The sequence below is a fragment of the Lepisosteus platostomus genome, chromosome 8 (genome assembly GCF_059453375.1).
Source record: "Lepisosteus platostomus isolate fLepPlt1 chromosome 8, fLepPlt1.hap1, whole genome shotgun sequence".
Classification (NCBI taxonomy): domain Eukaryota; kingdom Metazoa; phylum Chordata; class Actinopteri; order Semionotiformes; family Lepisosteidae; genus Lepisosteus; species Lepisosteus platostomus.
Window position 1 is genome coordinate 62594522 of NC_142618.1, and position 18650 is coordinate 62613171.

General features: G+C 45.5%; 1 protein-coding gene across 2 annotated transcripts; it reads right to left on the reverse strand.

The window, feature by feature from the left end:
* Positions 1 to 797: 797 nt before the first annotated feature.
* Positions 798 to 18529, reverse strand: marchf6 (membrane-associated ring finger (C3HC4) 6). 2 transcript variants are annotated; one of them, XM_088644236.1, is made up of 26 exons: positions 18212 to 18529; positions 15296 to 15392; positions 14599 to 14672; positions 13391 to 13534; positions 13229 to 13301; positions 12254 to 12422; positions 11254 to 11446; positions 10603 to 10664; positions 10231 to 10263; positions 9877 to 9928; positions 9261 to 9319; positions 8928 to 9008; positions 8165 to 8233; positions 7783 to 7857; positions 7494 to 7628; positions 6795 to 6914; positions 6593 to 6693; positions 6097 to 6234; positions 5313 to 5517; positions 5152 to 5221; positions 4750 to 4931; positions 4177 to 4311; positions 3234 to 3323; positions 2287 to 2419; positions 1554 to 1689; positions 798 to 1167 (listed from the first exon to the last, which is right to left on the reverse strand). In XM_088644236.1, exons 1-26 carry the CDS (start codon positions 18228 to 18230, stop codon positions 1080 to 1082), a joined length of 2733 nt encoding a protein of 910 aa, XP_088500362.1. In that variant the 5' UTR covers positions 18231 to 18529; the 3' UTR covers positions 798 to 1079. The 2 variants fall into 2 exon arrangements, with proteins under 2 accessions (XP_088500362.1, XP_088500360.1); XM_088644234.1 differs by having other exon boundaries at positions 15296 to 15395; positions 18212 to 18528.
* Positions 18530 to 18650: the final 121 nt, after the last annotated feature.

Genomic DNA, 18650 nt, shown 5'->3' on the forward strand with positions numbered 1-18650 from the left:
ACGTACACAGCCAACATAAACCACAAGAGCCATTAAATGATGAAAAGCAAGGGAACATAGACCACGAATGTAAAACCAGCAGAATTTATCCTAATATTGTACATATCTAAAAATGTCCTTTTACAATTGTAAATGGTCTATATTTATGCCAACACATCATAAATGGACCTATGGATTTTAGTAAAAATATTTAAGTTTATTCAGCTATTGCTACATTACATTGTAATAATTTATAGATAGCCGTTTGTGCATCTGCTGAAAACAACATTTACAGGTAATGACAAAAAATGTTTAGTGTGCTAGTTTTTCAGCTCATGCCAGTGTTAAAGCTTTCTATCTTACACATTAGAACTGTTTTTGAAATGCGTATTTGCAGAAATGTCATTAGCAGGCATTAGTCCCATACAATGTAGCTGTTACTTTGGACTGTGAATGACTAGTATGTTTTAAAAAGTAACAGGTAATATTTGATTTGCACTTTCATATTAAAGAAAACAAAGGGACACTGAGATTGTCTCGGTCACATGACAGTCCTGATAAGACTTAAATAAACCCCCCAAAAGTATGCAGCGACCCCACTTTCCCTAACAATGCACAAACAAAAAAAAAACACACACACCCAGTCCTAGATAAAGTCAGACATTTGCACTCAGTTTTCTATGATCTTTTTTCAGTAATTCACCTGAATTCATTACTGAAAAATAATTTAATTAGCTAAACCCAAGGTGGAAAAGCCCTTCTTCCTCCGCTGATAGTGGCACAGTGTGTTTTAGACTTATAAACAGGAGTCCACAAAATAAAGTGACAACTAGATTTAATAAATTAATATATTTTTAAGATGTACAATGCACATTCTTTTAATCCAAGTTCACGTTTAGGGTCGTTTGGTTTTCAACTATTTACACATGTACAGTTCTCAGGCAGCGCTTACAAGCAGGGCAGTAGCAGATGGGGAACGGGAGAGCCTGAAAATGTGGATGTGAAGCAACAGAAAGGTCGTGACAGAACAGGGGGAGCTGACTGAGCACTGTGCCGGAGGGTCCGAGCGTCCGGAGGGCAGCGGTCAGGCAGAGTGGCCTTTATTCTTGAGGGGAGCTGGCTGGCGGAGTGGAGCTGGACTTCCCTCCCTTGCGCTCATAGTTTACTAGCCTCTGACCAACAAGGTACCTGGAAACACACAGCCGCTCGAAGTTAATACAAACAGGGTTTTTACATTGAAGCGCTGTTCACCCTACGATTCGGACTGTGGTAAGACTTATGGAGGAACACAGCCACTGAACTTTGTGAAGACGTTCCAGCTCATGTTGCAGGAGCATCTGATTCCTGTCCTGAAATTTCTTCAGAAACTCTCACACACTGGAAAACTCGAGAAGGATTGCTTTGAACTCCTGGTGGAATGTACTTGGAAGGTCCTTGGCATTTTGTAGCAAGTGAAGCTTTTAGAGAAACCCTAACAAAAGCTAACAGGCTACCTCCATGGCCTGCCGACACTGAATCATTTCGAAAGGTTAGCCTAGGGAACTCTCCATTAACACTGAATTCATGGGACTTACTTGTCGTTCTTAATGTGCTCGTAAAGGCGCTTGAATTGGCGGATCTGGAAGGACAGGATTCCCATAAGCATCACCACCATCAGAAGGAAAGGATAGATCCGTCGCTGCACCAGGTTCTGCATCTCAACAGTGACTCCTACAGGGCAACAGCGGAATGAAGAACACTTAATCCACATCCAGGCATTAAGACTCCACTCTGAATGGTTAAGCTAAGTAGAGATCTAATTTTAATTCAATGACACCTATGCTGCGTACACACGGAGTGTACAAGTGTGATATCTTTCAGAAAACAGTCTTTGTACTTCCAGCAAGATGATTTTTCAGAGGCCAAATAGGAATTGACCTAAAAAAAAGCCACATATTTAATAAGCCTTTGGAAACACATTCTCTTTATCCATTAACCTGAAAGACTGACAACGGTTGAAGAATAACCTGCTTCAAATATTATACTGTACAAGAATTAAATTTGATCGCTTATGAATAAAAAATAAAATTGGCCACTAGAAGAAATTCCCTGGTTTTTAGTTTTAGAACAAGTCAACACTTGCTTTCAGCACTATGAATGAACAATACGAATATGTACAGCCGAGCTACTTTCTACACTGACTACCACTAACATACATAAAATGAAAATAACCGACACAGATCTCCAAAAAATAAAGGCATCTTTGACAAAAAGGTCAGTGTTTATGCACACTGTAAGAATATTAAACAGGCTGAACAAAGTACTTACCTATTAAAGGAACAACACCAGCAGCAATGACATAGGGCACACAGAGGGACAGGAGCAAGACAGAAATAACTGGAGCTGCCAGCTTGCGGATTATAAAATGAAGGTCAATGTTGCGGATTCCGTTTGCATAAACCTAAACCAGAAAATTGTTAAAAGATAAATTTAGATAAAATTCTAGTCTCAAGAGCTGAAGAGTCTCAAGACCTCTAGAGGTCTTATTTAAATCTGACATTGGCTTAACATTTAAGAAGGAGTTCCTGATGAATTTATTCTGAAATGCAATCTGTGGGTTTACAGCAACAGACTTTCCTCAAAGCCTAAGGCTGGCCTTAGAAAACAATGACAAGAAACGGTAGAAAACACAAATAAGAAACATGAGAATAATCATCACACGGACACAATAATATACAAGGTTTATAATAAGCTAAATCCCAAAGGATTATAGTCAATATTAAAGGGATTTTAAAGGAAGACAGAGAGAAGCAGATTTCAGATGTTTGCAACAGGCAGGTTCAGCCAGAACGAGAGCCTAGAACCTGAAAAGGAAGAGAGGTGCTGAAGGGGGAGGGGTCCAGGGTCAAAGAGGAGGAAGTCAGGTGTGTTGTAGGAAGATACACCGAGAGGCAGTGAGATACATGAGTGCCGAAGGAAGAAAAAGAAGAGGAAAATTGAAGCATCAGTGGTGGAGAAGAGGTAGAGAGAAAAGATCAAGGTGTGGAAAGAAAAAAGGAATGAAAATATTTCAAATAAACAACTGAGCATAAAAATGACAAATGAGCCATTCAGCCCATCTCATTTGGTTTCAGATTATTACATGCTAACAGGGAATGGTTTAGTAACTGTAGTACATTTTCATTTTAATATCTTATCTTAAATATCTACATTAACATATCCACACATCCTCACATTATCTGAAAGAGATGAAAAGGAAAGTCTCGCATACCAACCTGCTCAATCACTGTCTTCAGCCACCACTGGGGACCCATCAGGGTTATGGCAGCTATGATTTTGGCATGAAGAACTCCAAGAGCCCAGTCCTGGATTGCATGACAATTTCAAAAGAACACCTTCAATAACCAGCTACAGTAAGTCACACACTAAAAAGATAAATTAACATATATGAACAGTGAATTTGACTGTTGCTTTAAAATCAAAATTGCAATTAGTAACTGACACATAAGCAAATGACGTTTAGCCTTTTACTCTCAACATGCAAAACTTAAGCAAGGACTCAAAAGCCAGTTAAATTTAAAAAGCACACATCAGAGAGCATAGCCTGTATTCAAAAAGCTTTTTCTACAACTACAAGTGAGTCATTTATTCTGAAGGCATCAGATGTGCACATAATTCATGAAGTTCATAAAGAACAGCTTACATCACCTATATAAAGTAAACCACACATGCTATGAACAAATGTATTTCAGCTTTCATTTATCTTATGCCATAGAAAAAAAGTGTTGCAATACTGAATGCTTAATAAATGCTTCATAAATACAGGGAGAAGTATCACAATTTAGTTTAATTTCTTTAAATAGAGACATTTGTCATACAATGAGGATACAGTAGAAGGCATGAAAAAGGGCAGTTCAATGCCTGATGAAACATCCTTCCTGTCAAGTTCTTCTACTAATAATATCTAAGAATGAGCATGTGTTCTTAGGAGCAGTATTGTCTGCGGAAGTCAGGATTTGCCTAAACTGAGAAATGAAACTTAACAGCTTCAACAGGAAGGGCGGATGAACCAGAGGAGCCGGTGCGCTACTGAGAACGCTTATGTCATGGGGCAGAGACAGCTGCACCCCGCCAAGGGCTCAAGATTGCCTTCTGAGAACGGACTCCTCTCCCAGAGGAGCAGCTGGCGTCCGATCGGCCTGAAATTCCAATACAAACCTGCCAGGGGTAGAAGAGAGGCGTCTGATCGAGAGGCACCCTGAGAGGAGCCACGATGACCAGCTCGAACAACAGGCCCAGCAGCAGGGGGATGACTCCGGCCAGCAGAACAGCCACAATCACCGTCTTCATGATCTGTTGAGACCAGCACTGCCTTAGCCACTGCAGCCCACAGAGGCTGAACGGTAAAACGAGTCCCAAGACAAGCAGGACCTGCGTGGAAACGCCTTTGAAAGAGCTCCCACTTCTACAGAGACTGTTTTTTTTTTCAGGAATCCCCAAATACAGTGCCTCCTGTTAGGCTCAGAAGAGGTACAGCAGTACTTTGAAGCAAGTTACTGAAGTGCGAACCTGTTGAGGATGGAGGAGACTGATCCACAGAAAAGCACAGTGGACAAAAAGTGATGTTTTATGAGCCACGCCCATTGAAGACACTGTTGTCTGTGATTAACAGATAGTGTTCAGTTTTATGTTAACAGAGGTCATTGATTCCCCCCGATGAAGCCTGACGATGGTCAGGTCACGCTGCTGTTGAGCGGCTGGAGGGTGCAGCGGGAGAAACGGCGGCCTTACCATGAGAGACCACTCCTGCACCTTCAGCAGTATGACCCGCCGGCCCTGGGGCATCCAGGCCAGGAGCACCGTGATGGCGCGGATGGACAGCCAGCACACGTACAGGCCGCAAGCTGCGGTGTACAGCTCGTGGATCTTCGTGCTGCCTGTCCAGAAGGACATCAACCAGCGGCCGGTGAACACTGTCAAGGGAAAGGAAAGGTTACGCGATCAGGCACATCAACAGCCTGTTTTGGTCTGCGAAATAAATAAAAAACTATTTTGGAGGTACACATCTCAAAACACCCCAAAGAGAAAGCAAACCATCCTAGTACACGGGAATCCACATCGCCACGGACTTCCTTCACTCGTACTTCCGAGATGAGTGCTGATGGCGGTCAGCCGGGCGCGAGGGCTACTTACCTGGCAACGTGAGGCAAATAAGGCTGGCCACCAGCAGGGTCGCGCACATGAAGACGACTAGCAGCATGATCTGGAAAAGACACCACAGCGTGTTCACGCAGGGAGACGCCTGCGAGCGGCGAGACCCCCGCAGCCCTGTGCAGGGGGGCGGAGACACATACCCGGAAGGGGAACCGCAGAGGCCTGCGGTAGGGCTGAAAGCCCACAGGGCCGCCCTGCTGCAGAATGGCCTGGTGGGCGGCGTGGAGCCCCTCGCCCACCACAGGGATGGCGTTGTTATTGCGAGCTTGCTGGTTGTTGTTGGCCTGCGGGTTGGCGTTGTTGTCGTTTTCCTCCTGGTCTCCCAGCAGGTAAGAGTGAAGGTCTCTGTGGGACAAACACCCGACTTTAGAGTTTCGAGAGACGGCCGGGAAAGAACACGCATAAAGACCCGCTACTCCTGTGATCCTGAATTCGCAGGAACCTATGGTACTCTCTCACACTATTTTATCCACATGATACTGAAACAGTAAGAGCTATGAAAAACACCTCTCGAGCTTTAGCAGAGTGCGAAGGGAGAGACAAGTCTTGACATACTACTGCAACGCATGATCTTGCATAGAGCTTATTCAGGACGGGACTAAGCAGCCTTTGTCTCAACACCCTGTCCATTTCATGCCCAGCTGCAGTTCGCAAATAGGTTTATTAATAGACCATTAGTATTCAAATATTGTTAAGGCAGCTTTTTTATCCAACTTTCTTTTCCTCCAACTTTTACATTTTGTGTTGAAGATTTAACACTTGTTAACTCTAGATCTGAAAGAGGAGCCGTGCCCTCGGTACAGAGGGGGGAGAGAGATCAGCCAGCACTGCAGCCGGGATGCTACAGGCCTGACTGTGTCGGCCGGTGGCTCAGGTGGCGGTTTGATTGGCCGGCGAGACTCGAGCGGCAGCGGCCGCACTCACAGCAGGTAGCCAGCGGTGACAGTCCAGGCCCGCACCAGCCCCTTCAGCCACTGGCGGGTGTGTCCCTGTTCCAGGAGAGCCGGGAGCACCACCTGCAGCAGGAGCAGCTCCAGGGACAGCTCGCTCACCGGGGCGTCGCTGGGAAAGGCAGGCAGCACAAATCGTCACTCACACAAACACGACACTGACCGGGGGCCTCTACTGTGCCACAGCTGGAACATCTGAAGCTGGAAGCCCATCACCAACACCGCGCACACCGCAAGGTAATGAAAACTGAACTACTCGACACCGGAAATAAAGTGTGCACCTACAGAACGGGAAAAACAAACGTCAGTGTGAATACTGTGTGGGTTATGCTGGAATGGCAGTACATACTCTTTTACACAATCAGAAGTCTACGCTGACGAATGAAAAAAGGCCCCTAACTAACTAACAAAGGACTGGAAAGGACCCGCTCACTGGGCAAGGTGCTCCTCGGATATTTAAAGGGATTTACCTGTACAGCATGACGTTGTAAGGAAGGAAGTTTGGTAAAATGTGCTTGATTATCCGAATAGGAAGCCATAGCATGAGGAGAACAATGGACCCAAAGACAACCTGCAGGAAGCAGGGAAAAAGGAAAATCAGTCCTTTGACATTTTGAGAAAGAGGAAAATGGTGAAAAGATGCAATAACAGTAAAAACACTTCACAACTTACCACTGATAAAATAAATCTTCTGAGATGTCTGTATATCGGCAGATGAATCATTTCTTGGACAGGATTAAAATCAGGATCATTCAGATTTCTCAGAAACCACAAAACACCAGGCCTCAGAACCTACAACACAGTCAAGCAAATACAACACACAACAAAAACGGTTATGCTATGTAAAATACAGACAACCAATTTAACTTATGAAGTCCATGAGACATCGCTCCGTCCATTTTCAAACATCTTTTTTCGACGCAAGGCTGTGGTGGACCTGGAGCCAGAGCCCATCCAGGCAAGCAATAGGTGCAAGACAGGCTGCACCCTAATGGGGACACCATAAGCGTAAGATATTATAATATATAAAATACTTATTCCCAAAGGAACTTGCAAGACTGCTTGGGCCTTTCAAGACTGTACCATAGACAATGCTTCCGTAAAAAGTAATCATATTTAAATTAAAATGGAAATAGCCTTCCCAATACTGCCCAGAGGAATGCATTTAAGAGGTTTGCATTAAGAGGAGCCTGCGAGTCACTTTTCAGTAGTAAATGGCAAGAAATGGCTGCCACTAAAATGAAACCGCACCAATCAGTGGGCGGGACAGGCCTCCTCTTGACTGTAACCTTTCCTGGGCTCCCGTACTCCTACGATTCAATTCCAACCTGCTCCAATGGGAGAGGAGCAGGAAAGGCACGGCTGGCTCACCTCCCGCAGTAAGAGGATGAAAGAGGCGAAGTAGAACACGTAGACCATTCCCACCAGCCAGTGCAAGAACATGGTGGTGCCTGGAGCGGACTGGAAACTCAGCTCACGGTCCTTCAGAGAAGCATCAAACATTTCCTGGAAGGGAAGGCAACAGGAAGACCAGGTCTTTCTCACAAGCTCTTTTTTATCTTTCAATACACATTTGTGTTTCAAGACATGTAAACCACTGACGACACATCTCACTTCGGGCTTCACTTGCAGAAATAAGCTCATCGATACTTTTACTCACCAATGAGCAGATGTCAAGCCACCATCCGCAGATGAGTGGAAACACACCGATCTCCACAACCACCAGCAAAGACACCTGCAACACCAACCAGAATCACACATCTTTTCTATACCAATATTTCATTTTCCTAAGAAGAGTTTCCTTTTTATATTTCTGGTTGCTTCTCAACAGTTTAGCATTGCAACACATGGACTGGGTGGTCTAAAACATCCCCCAAAACCTTTGCACTATAATTTTTTTTGTCAAAAGCCATTTTATTTTTCTATCCATTTCACTGTTGCTTGGTTTATATAGCAAGTAATGATCAGAGCTCATTTGGTACTTCAACTAGTTCTTTCCAAGGCTAACGAAATTACAAAACATGGCGATTGATTCAAGTTACCTTCACGACGATGTAGCAGACCCCTAACAAACGCCGCGATCTCTGGAATTTCACCAGTGCTGCTAAACCCTGAGTCTGCTGGTTAAGGAACAGGGAATCGGGCACAGTTACGCTCCACTGCCTAGGGCTGCACTGCCCTCACCACCGGTGGGCCGAAAATGTCCGTCACAGAACTGCAGACAAGGAGGCCCATGCAGACGCACGAAAAGAAAAGCCGTCAAGTGTTCAGCTGGCGCTGCCCGGTGATAAGCCGATGCTCATCATCGAGAATAACCTCGTGTGTCTGTTCATGGGTACAAACAGGTGCCTTTAAGAAGGGATGGCTGAAACAAACCATGGGGCAGAGGGGGATTCAGCCCCGGTCTGTCTGCCTACCATCATGACGGGTCTGATGATCGCGCTCCAGAAGGTATCGGGTTAGTTTGCAAGATGGGAAAGATCAGCTTTTGCAGACAGAACCTGATCCATTCACTGAACTTCACAGCCTGAGAAGCCTGCTCGCTCTTGGGCCAGACATTTTCAATCCCCGCAATCTTGCTGATACACCTTTTCTGGCAAGAAACCGATAAACTGATATGAAGGAAGCTGGATTTCACTTCTGCCAGACACCTAAGATTTTGAAAAGCTAGTGAACTCTGCAAAGAGATGGGAGAGGCATTCTGTCACATTGGCCTGCAGGTTTTATGCACTAAATTGAGCTGGAAACATCTATCCGTCTGAAAGGTGTAGAGAGATTAAAGAGGAAACCCAGATGAAAGGATACATGACACACAATCAACGTAACAGCCAGGAGGACGTAGCCAACAATCGTTGTGATCAGCCCTTCGAAGTGTGAGGCTTGAACCTAGACGAGAAAATAAAAAACATCTTTACCTCCTGAGTCTTCTTTAAGTACATTACAAACTCTTTCAGCCCTGTGAACTGAACATCTGGGGAACATTTCTGTCTCCAAAGAATCTGAATGTAATGTAAACAATGCGGACAGCCAATCTAATGTGTCATCTGGATGCTACTAAAGGAAAATAAAGGGATCTTAGACAAAGCTGGATGCTTCATATACAAAAAGGAACTTATTGAGAAAAACACCATCACTTACATAGTCTTCAAAACCCAGTCCGACAACAGAGAAGTGCCCAATGTGGTAAGGGCAGAAGGCTGAAAGAACAAGAGGTGTTAACACTGCCGTCAGAGCACACAAATACTCACAGCTGATCTTTCACAGTGTATGCAATAACTGGCCTGTGGTCTAGTATAATACGCAGGTACACAAAGAACAAAACTGTGGAACTGCATTGAGGTGTAATTAAAACTGAGAAGAGGGGGCACGTTTCTACACAAAGTGGTTTTGGGGTCTGCCACATTGTTAAAACCGATAACCTGGCTCCTTTCAAGAAATGGCTGGATAGGATCTTTGGTTAGAATTTTTCCAACAATTCCTCACTCAGTGGTTTTAAAATAAAGTCATGTTTTTTGTGGTTACCTGAACTCACGAACTGAAAATGGATGTATGAAGGTGGATTGATCATATTATCATTATGGATAAGAAGGGTTCATGCACTACTATCAGCAGTTTAATCTTTCATCTTCATTGAAATTTAATCCATAACAAAATGATATGTTCACATTAAGGGAGAAAGCACCATCTGGATACTATTTAAAAGAATGACATGAAATTATTTTTGTAAAGAGTAATTAAAAGTTCAGAAACATACCAAAAACAAGGATGAAGAGTGTATTTAGTGACACTACCCAGAAAACATGTTCCTAAGAAAAAGACATGATTAAAGTTAACCACTGCACTATATATCACATAAAAAATAGTCAATTGTAAGTTAATAGTTTAACCCATCTGAGATTTTCATAGCTGTTTAACATTTTATGCATTTCTACATTTCAAAGTATTAATAATAAGGTTCTTATTACTATTTAATGTCTACAGTGTTAAATAGCACATAACAGCAATTGTTATAAGTTATGAACAGTTTGTATAAGCTCCTGAGGTTTGTCAGTGTCAAAATATCTGTTCAGAGGCCATTTATTCAACGTGATGAAGCACAATTACATACCAGGAAAACCAAGGAGCCATCTAGTCCGAGCATCTGGGAAAAAACAATACGCTCGTCAAGTCAACGTGCTAAAGCACAGAATCGCACTGGGAAAGAGCAGGAGTAAACAACGAACTGTAACAACCGGCAATTTAACCACCAGATTAATTATGTCCTCAAACTAATGAGGCAACAGCGGACTAAATCAGTTTTCCTTCAGCGTCTGATTGAAAGCGCCCGTGATTAAAGCAGCAGGCCGATGGCGGAAAACAAATGTATTATGACTACACAAGCACAGCAAATGACATTGCGATGACCAAATGTCACATATTTAAGCTAATATTGATCACTTCAGCCTTTACAAACTGCGAAAAGAGTAAATCGGAGACTTACGCGTTCCCATGTGAGCTCTTCCGCAGCCCGATCCCATTCCAGGGCGTTCCAGTTCATGTCATCTGGTGGGACAAGTTCAGCAAGCTGCTGTAACTGCTGCCCGTTTTCAGTTCAGTTCTGTTCAGTTATTCCAATGGAAGCCCTCTTGAAACTAGTTTTCTTCTGAACTTGAACGACCATTTTATTTTTTTTTAAAGATCAGCAAGTATTTCTCTCTGGTAATCACGACCTAACTGCTTTCTCTCTGCTGTACCAGAAAAACTACCAACTTATTTACTATCATTATCTCAGAATGTTCTTCCAAGTCTTACAATGTCCTAGAGCAGTGGTTCTCAAACTATGGTACGCGTACCGCTCGTGGAGCTGGAGCTGCTATGGACTAGGGCAGCTCTCTCTCCCCTGGGCTGTGTCACTGGAGACCCTACTGACAGTACCTGGAGCTGCTGTGGACTAGGGCAGCTCTCTCTCCCCTGGGCTGTGACACTGGAGACACTACAGGCTGACAGCACCTGGAGCTGCTGTGGACTAGGGCAGCTCTCTCTCCCCTGGGCCGTGTCACTGGAGACCCTACTGACAGTACCTGGAGCTGCTGTGGACTAGGGCAGCTCTCTCTCTCCTGGGCTGTGTCACTGGAGACCCTACTGACAGTACCTGGAGCTCCATTGTTTGCATCGGCAGCGTCTTCGGCAGCAGCATCCTCCTCATCCTCGTTGTCCACCTCCATGTCCTCGGCGGGCTCGCCCTGCATGCCCGGCACCTCGGCCACCGCAGCGTTCTCGGCGGGCAGGTTGGCCGGCGCCGGCACTGGCGCGTTCTCAGCAGCCCCGTTCCCAGCCCCTGGGACCTGGACACGACACAAAAGCCAGGACGCCGCCACTGAGCTGGGAACGTGAGGAGGCAGAGCAGGTCTGCATCCCCGGGACGAGCGGCATCTCGCCACGTGTGCCGAGTCAACCCTCAGCGTCACGGACACATGCTGGGAGCCCACCAAAGAGGAAACTGCCCCTCGGCAGCAGTTACCAGGGGCAGGGAACCTGAGCTCCAACATGTTCCGCCCCTGCTGCGAGGGGATGTGGCTGTCCTGGCTGAGGACGTTGATCCTGCAATCCTGACTCATCTGATGGCTGCTGGGGCTAGTCACTCCTGTTTCGCACCTGCGCCTCACACGCAGAGCTCGGCACTGGAATAGCCCAGGACCCGAACAAGGAAGTCATGAATTGCTTGTGTGGAAATGAACGTCATGCTAAGGTACCAAGCGCAAAGAGCTATAGTGAACAGAACATCTTAAATTCCCACTCAGCTTGTACGTACAGTGACCGGACCATCATTTGAACTATGAATCCTGAATTAAAAGACCAAAGATTCAAACAACCTGCACATCTTATTATATGATGCCCTGTGTGATATATTCCAAGACAAGCGATTTGGAGGGCTATTAGAGCTGGCAAGCTCATCCCAACTCCACTGTCAGCTTCTCAGTTTCCCTGTTAATAACCGTCTTAACCAGAGTGGTTTCACAGCTGGTCCCAGTCCCTAAGCTGCGGGTGATTTAAAGAGAGGATGACACCTGTGGGCTGGTCAAGAATGAGACTCCAATGTTCAGGTGTCCTTGTCTCTCTGACACTGGTTCGTGCAGCTGTCTGTACTGTACCTCATTAGGCTGCCCCACCCCATTGGGAGGCTGCTGCTGATTCTGCTCCAGCCACTGAGGGGCGCCACCGTGGACAATCTGCTCTCGGAGCCACACCAAGCTGATGAACGCACAGAGGGTACACGTCACCACGAAGCAGCCTTGCAAACAGTCCGCCAGCAAGTTTTCCCTGAAATACAGGAAGAAAATCCAGTGCTTAGTTAAGTGTTATATACTGCATATTCCTAAAGAAATGCTAAGACTTCTTAAAAAAATAACTTCACTCAGTGTGGTGCCAGCCAGGGCAAGGCTGTGATTAGTGGGCCAAAGGTTTCTTCAGGTCCAGCCAGACAGCGACCCCTGCAGGGCACCAGCAGGACTGCAGTGACCTGACTGAAGGACACAGCACTGAACTGCCAGCCACTTGTTAAGAAAATGAGCGACTCAGTGTGGAGCCTGCCTGCACTTCTACTATCTCCTCCTGCGACAGAGAGAGAACAAGCTGTCCTGCTCTGTGGCTGCGGCACTCCCCTGCTGACAGAAATGCAACTTTAAGAAAAAGCTGCATGCGGTCTCAGTCTTGTTATGCGCTGCCTTGTGTGAGTGCGAATATCTTCTCTTCTGTGAGCTTCATCTGGAATAAATTCCTCTGTGCATTTCCTGAATTATCCTCCTAGTTATGGATGAAAAGTGTTCCAACCATTTGAAAAGCAAGCCCACACTAGGAATTAAGGTGCGTTGCATAACACAATTGTTCCATACTTTTATGCAATGCTTTTTACTTCAATTACAGTTCTATTATTAAAATACTGTAGATTATACTGTAATAACATTGCAGTAGTGTTCAGTTTTTGTTATTACAGAATTGTAGCCATAATGATCGAAACACCTTATAAACCATGTAAGGTTGTGTGGAAGGTAACCCGAGCATAAGTCTGGGAGCACCTGTATAAGAACATTTTTGATTGAACAAATTAAGAAAAAGCCTAAACTCACGTGGATAACATATCCAGTGGCAGCGTCAGTAGTGAGCTCACAGAGCCGGTAAACAGACACTTGTAGATGCGACCTGAAAAAATAGCAGAAGCAACAGGTGAATAAACACCTAATGGTTTTTATTAAAAGGTAAAACTTTTAAATAGCTTTGTGGTCACTTACATGCTGTGAGGGGAACCACCCCCAGCCAGGCGAAGGCCACAAGTGTGTAATGAAACCAGTATCGTATTGCTGTGCCAATACTCGTCACCAGTCCGGCAAATATGTCCTGGATAGGGAGCCGTGAAGGCATATCTGGAGAATAAACTGCAGAGGAGGAGGAGAGAGCAGAGACATGAGCAGCCAGCTACTTGCAGGAATGGAAAAAAGACAAATGAGGCTCAGCAAAGCTCGAGACAGTAGGGCCTTTTCCACACACAAAAAGAACGAAATGCCACTCTTAAATGGCGGGTGTCCATCTGCTCTTAGGTCAGCAGATACCGACATCCTGTGATATTTTAAGACTAAAAAGTGTAGTGATATGTTCTGAAATAATTGCTGAAAAGAGGAAACAGGTGTAACAGAATTATTGAAAGTCGTGAACTTCCTTCTTGTATTATAGTGAGCCTAATTGTGAACTTCATTCTTGCACTACAGTGAGTCCAATTGTGAACTTCCTCCTTGCACTACAGTAAGCCCTAGCCATTTCTTCCCACTGCCCAAAACAGGCAGACAAACCCTCTAATATCTTTTTCAGAAACATTAATCTTATCATTGTGAAAGATATCCCAGCAAATAACTGTTTACCTTGATTTCCTTTATGCATTCATGTTTATACAGTAATATTGTCACAGAAACCAAACACATTGTATGGCATTGCATTGCCTCAACGACCCCTTCCGTCATAACTAGTTGAGCACTTTAAATCCTCTTCCCCCCTCAAGGCTTAGCTTAGGTCATTATAGAAGTTATTATTATCTCCCTGCATCTCCATCTGGACCAGCACCAGGGGATCACACACACACGGCAGCCCATTAACGTGATCTCAGTCACATAAGACCTACACATTCCAAACAGCCAGACATGGAGTTCGTCACTGAATTAGAAACAGCTGAAAGGAAAAACTTTTCTGAAGAAATGTCTGTGCAACCTAGGGAGCATCCGGAAGTGTTGTGCAAGGATGAAAACCTGGATCAGGCAGCTTAAGACAGGGAGCACACAGTGACCGGATCTGCCACAACATTTCAAACTCACTCTGAAGATCCACTGCATGATCTCCAGGTCAAACGGAACATCTACCCACATCATGTGTCAGGTTCAACTTATAGTCTCAGATACAATGCTGTGATATCTGGATACATGATATGACAATACAAGATTAGGTCACTTACTTGGTGTGAAAGCAAATCTGTGCTTGCACAACTCGCAGTACTCTTTCCTGCTGTGTTTCAGCCATTGCACCAAGCTGCAAGACAAGCAATCCTGGTTAACTGCGATCTAGTGTGGAAAAGTGACCCACATGAAGCTCCTTTGGCACAGACCCTTCCAGCACACTGCAGCCACCTAGCATGCCTTCTTCCAGAGGTGGCGTCTTTTGTAAAACTGGGCAGGAAAAAACAAGCTGGGAGACATGCCCCGTTTCAAACAGACTATTCTCCATAAGACAGGTTTCAAAGCTCATCTCGGAAGGAGGCAACTCTGTTAAAGCAAGTTATATTTATTGCTCTCGGAGTATCCCGGTTTCTCATTAAGGCCTGTGCTTCCTTGTTGAGAAGAGTGCACAGAGCGGTCTAGTGTGCACAAGATCGCCCAGCAGGGCCTCTGTTACCGGACACGCAGAGAGCACAAAGGAAAAAAACAGACCCGCTTTTGTTCTACAATTCCCATGCGGCCCTCAGGTTCACCTCACTGCAATCAATGTTTTAAAGCTTTAAACACAGCTACCGGGCAGCGAAACACGTAGATTGTGCAGCCTTTTAAAGGAAACAGCCATGGGCTTTTCCAAGTATTTTAATGTGCATATCTGATGACAAATTGCACAATCCAAAATCAGGAATCCCATCCCCAAACAAACGCAAAAGCACATACCATTCCTGGTGGATGAATTTAATGCTGCCAGTGCAAACGCAGGGGTGATAGAGTGGCTTGTCTGGGGTTCCTTCCGATCGGCAGACCCTGCATATATCTGCTGCAAAAGAAAGCAGAGAAGTTCATCGGCTCAGTCATAAGAACATAAGAAGCCATCTGGCACAATTAGCCTGTTAGGTAGAAGGTTCAGGTAGAAGAATGTAAGGAATTTGGCATCCTGCTGGAAAATCCTGTACTATTAACTCCTGCTTTTTAATCCTACACTCAGCTGTCTCATTCCGTATATGAGCGCGATCAGTGGCTTCCAGCAACAGTTAGCATTGTTTGTCCGCTCTGAGCGTTCTGGCAATGACTTTCACGTCTGAGCAGATCGTTCTGCAATCAAACTTTCCATCAAGCATTCACAGACAAGCAATGATTTCCTGGAAGTCTTAACTCGACTTACAAATCTCTTATTCTTTCAACAAACACAGACTGAGAGAAGGCTCAAAGCTGAAGGCTTTTGCAAGCCAAGCCATTGGTGCTTGAAACCGTGGAATCAAGGCAGAATGGAAGCAGTGTACAGAGGAGATGCCCAGGGCGTCCACACACTCCATTTGTCTGCCCTCCTTCCCACAGGCTTCAGCTCAGCTTACCACCTCTGTGGCACTTTCACATGGGGCTTCAACAGGACAGTTTTTAGGCAGTATGCCCAGTGTCGGTGTACACCAGCTACACAATTCACAGTCTGCAGTATGAATGATCCTTTTCAGAGATCTATTTAAGATCTTTCGTCATGCTGTTGTGTTTATCAAAATAACCCATTTGCACTCCCCACACACATTTCTGTTTCCACAGGATGAATGAGCTGGTGGTGAGATCTCTGCTGGTGACTGCAGTGTTTTGCTCTTCTTCACAACTGTGGACATCTCATACTTTATTTTTAACACAGAAGTCTGCCACTACTCATCTCTGGAACACAAGCCAACAAAACAATGCAAGCTTTCCAGACAGTACAGTTCTGACTCCTGCCAGTTACTACGCAAACACAGATTTACTGCAAACACGCTCATTTCATTTCCTCCAAACAAGCTCTGGAGTTAAGCCTCCAACTCAGCACTTGGGGATCATCCATTAATAACCTACAGTTTGCTAGGAGTTCTGCACACCAGCGGCATCAACATCAAGGGAAAGAAACACTCTGTACAATACACACACATGCATTAAATGTGCAATGGCCTAAGATTGATCCTAAATGTTTACAATCTGGTAAAACCTGGCTTGCATTCATTTATCACAATTCATGCATAATTACACTAGGGGGCTATGCAATTAGCTGACTTTAGTCTACTGTCAAAAGCTAGTGGGATGAAAGCAAGGACTTATTACTAAAACAGGACACACTGCAGAAACTCCACTAGTTGCAATGAATAGTGAATAATGAACTGGCAAACTGACCGAGTCTTGCTCAGCAAGTACAATCCGGTGTCACAGACACCAGATCAACACTTTGTGTAAGCTATTTTATATTGGTCTGCACTTTAACCACTATTAAAACAACTCTTTTTGTTAAACAAGTCTCTTCTATTTTGCTTCCCATCTTAAATTTATGCTCCTTTAACATTTTCAGTTATAAATCCATTTAAACGTTGACTCTAAAAATGAAATTGCAAAGCACTATAAACTTCAGAATTTGCACCAGCAATACAATCTAATGAAGAAAAGAGTCCAGCTGGCAGATAACACTGTTGTCGACCATCACAAATGCACATACACTAAAACTTGGAAGCTCAATACTATATAAGGCCTAAATCACCTTTTCACTTCATAAAACTCAGAAAGCATCCAAAACCAAACCAGCTTGAATCGTACACGTGCAGCCTTGTTTCACACGCAGACCGGCTTGTGAAGCAGCCTTGTTTCAAACACGGAGGCAGGACAAGAAGAGGGAGTGAAGTTTTTATTGCCGATTCGCACTGCATTCTGGGGCCTGAACCCGACAGTCCCTCGAAGCTGCAAATTGCGAGGGTGGGTCACAGCGCTTCGTGGCGCTACAGCTCGCTTCGGACCGACACACAGTTGGCACGTCCCCTGTCTGCTCACGGTTCAGAGAAGTAAACACAGTCACCGGACAGTTCCTCCTTCTTTCAAGCTCCATGCGGCTCACAGCTACACCAGAACCATGGATCTGACCCAGTTCTCACCCTCCGGTACCAGCCGGCCAGGACTCGGCCCGGACAAGCAAAGGGTGAGACTGACGAGACCTGGCCGGCAGCTGATTCGCTCAGCGAGAGCTGCTCGGACGCATCGATCACCCCAAAATCAAGCACAAACCACAAACCACCCTTAAAGACTTGGATTTCTTTTGTGTGGAAACAAATATTACACTAGTTTAACCCGAAATACTTCTGGCCTGTGGGCATTACGAGCCTGATGTCTTCGTACAATTTCGTACAGTCACCCTAAATCCCCCCAAACAGTTAGGACCCCCCAAAAGCTAAAAATTCTGCGCATCAGATAAAATAAAGTGCGTCTCTTCATGGCCACTGAGCTGACTCGCGGGACGCTCGGCAGGTGACAAAACACCAATTTAAACTACAAAAGGCGTGAATCTAAATGCAAATATGAGTCGGCTGAACCCCGGAGGATTAGAGGTTACATAAGCATCGTTAGCGGGCAAGCGCAGGCTGAGTGCGGCCCGGAGCTCGCTAGGCTGTGCACACTGCTCAGGCGGGATCCTGCACATGAGCCTGCGGGAAGGTGAAACACGTCTCGCCAGGGGGTCCTGAGCGATGCGCCCACCGTGCCGCCCCGCACCGAGGACTGGCCCGGCCCGGCCCGGCCCGGCCCACCGCGACCCGGACCGCCGGCCCTCTGCGACTGTCCCATTCCTGCTGTTGCGTTATACAGGGGCATGCTCCTGGCGTGTTACGCTACCTTCTTCGGCGGTGTCCATCTTGAGTGCGACGCGCTGCCCTCGGCTCCTCTTACAGCCGACACATCGACACCATCACCGAGCCTCGGCGGAAAACAAACATCAACCCGCCCCCCCCCCTCCCCAGCAAAAAGGCACACAAACGAACACAACCCACACTGCTTCTAAAACCCTGTTTTTGTCTGCGATCCCCCAGGGGAACTGGGGTACGAAGCTAATTCAGTCAGCCTAAAAAATAAATATCTGTATCCATCCCTCTCTCCATATCATTACGGAGAGTCTGCTGCACAACAGCTAGCGGGGTCTTTACGGCAGGAAGCGCTACGCAGGCGCACGACCTACGATCTCTGTTTGCGACTCCGCTCGGTTGCCATGGCAAAAGAAAACCGATGCTGTTGCAGATCCAGTATAACAACTAATACGGCTTTATGTCCTGAAAGA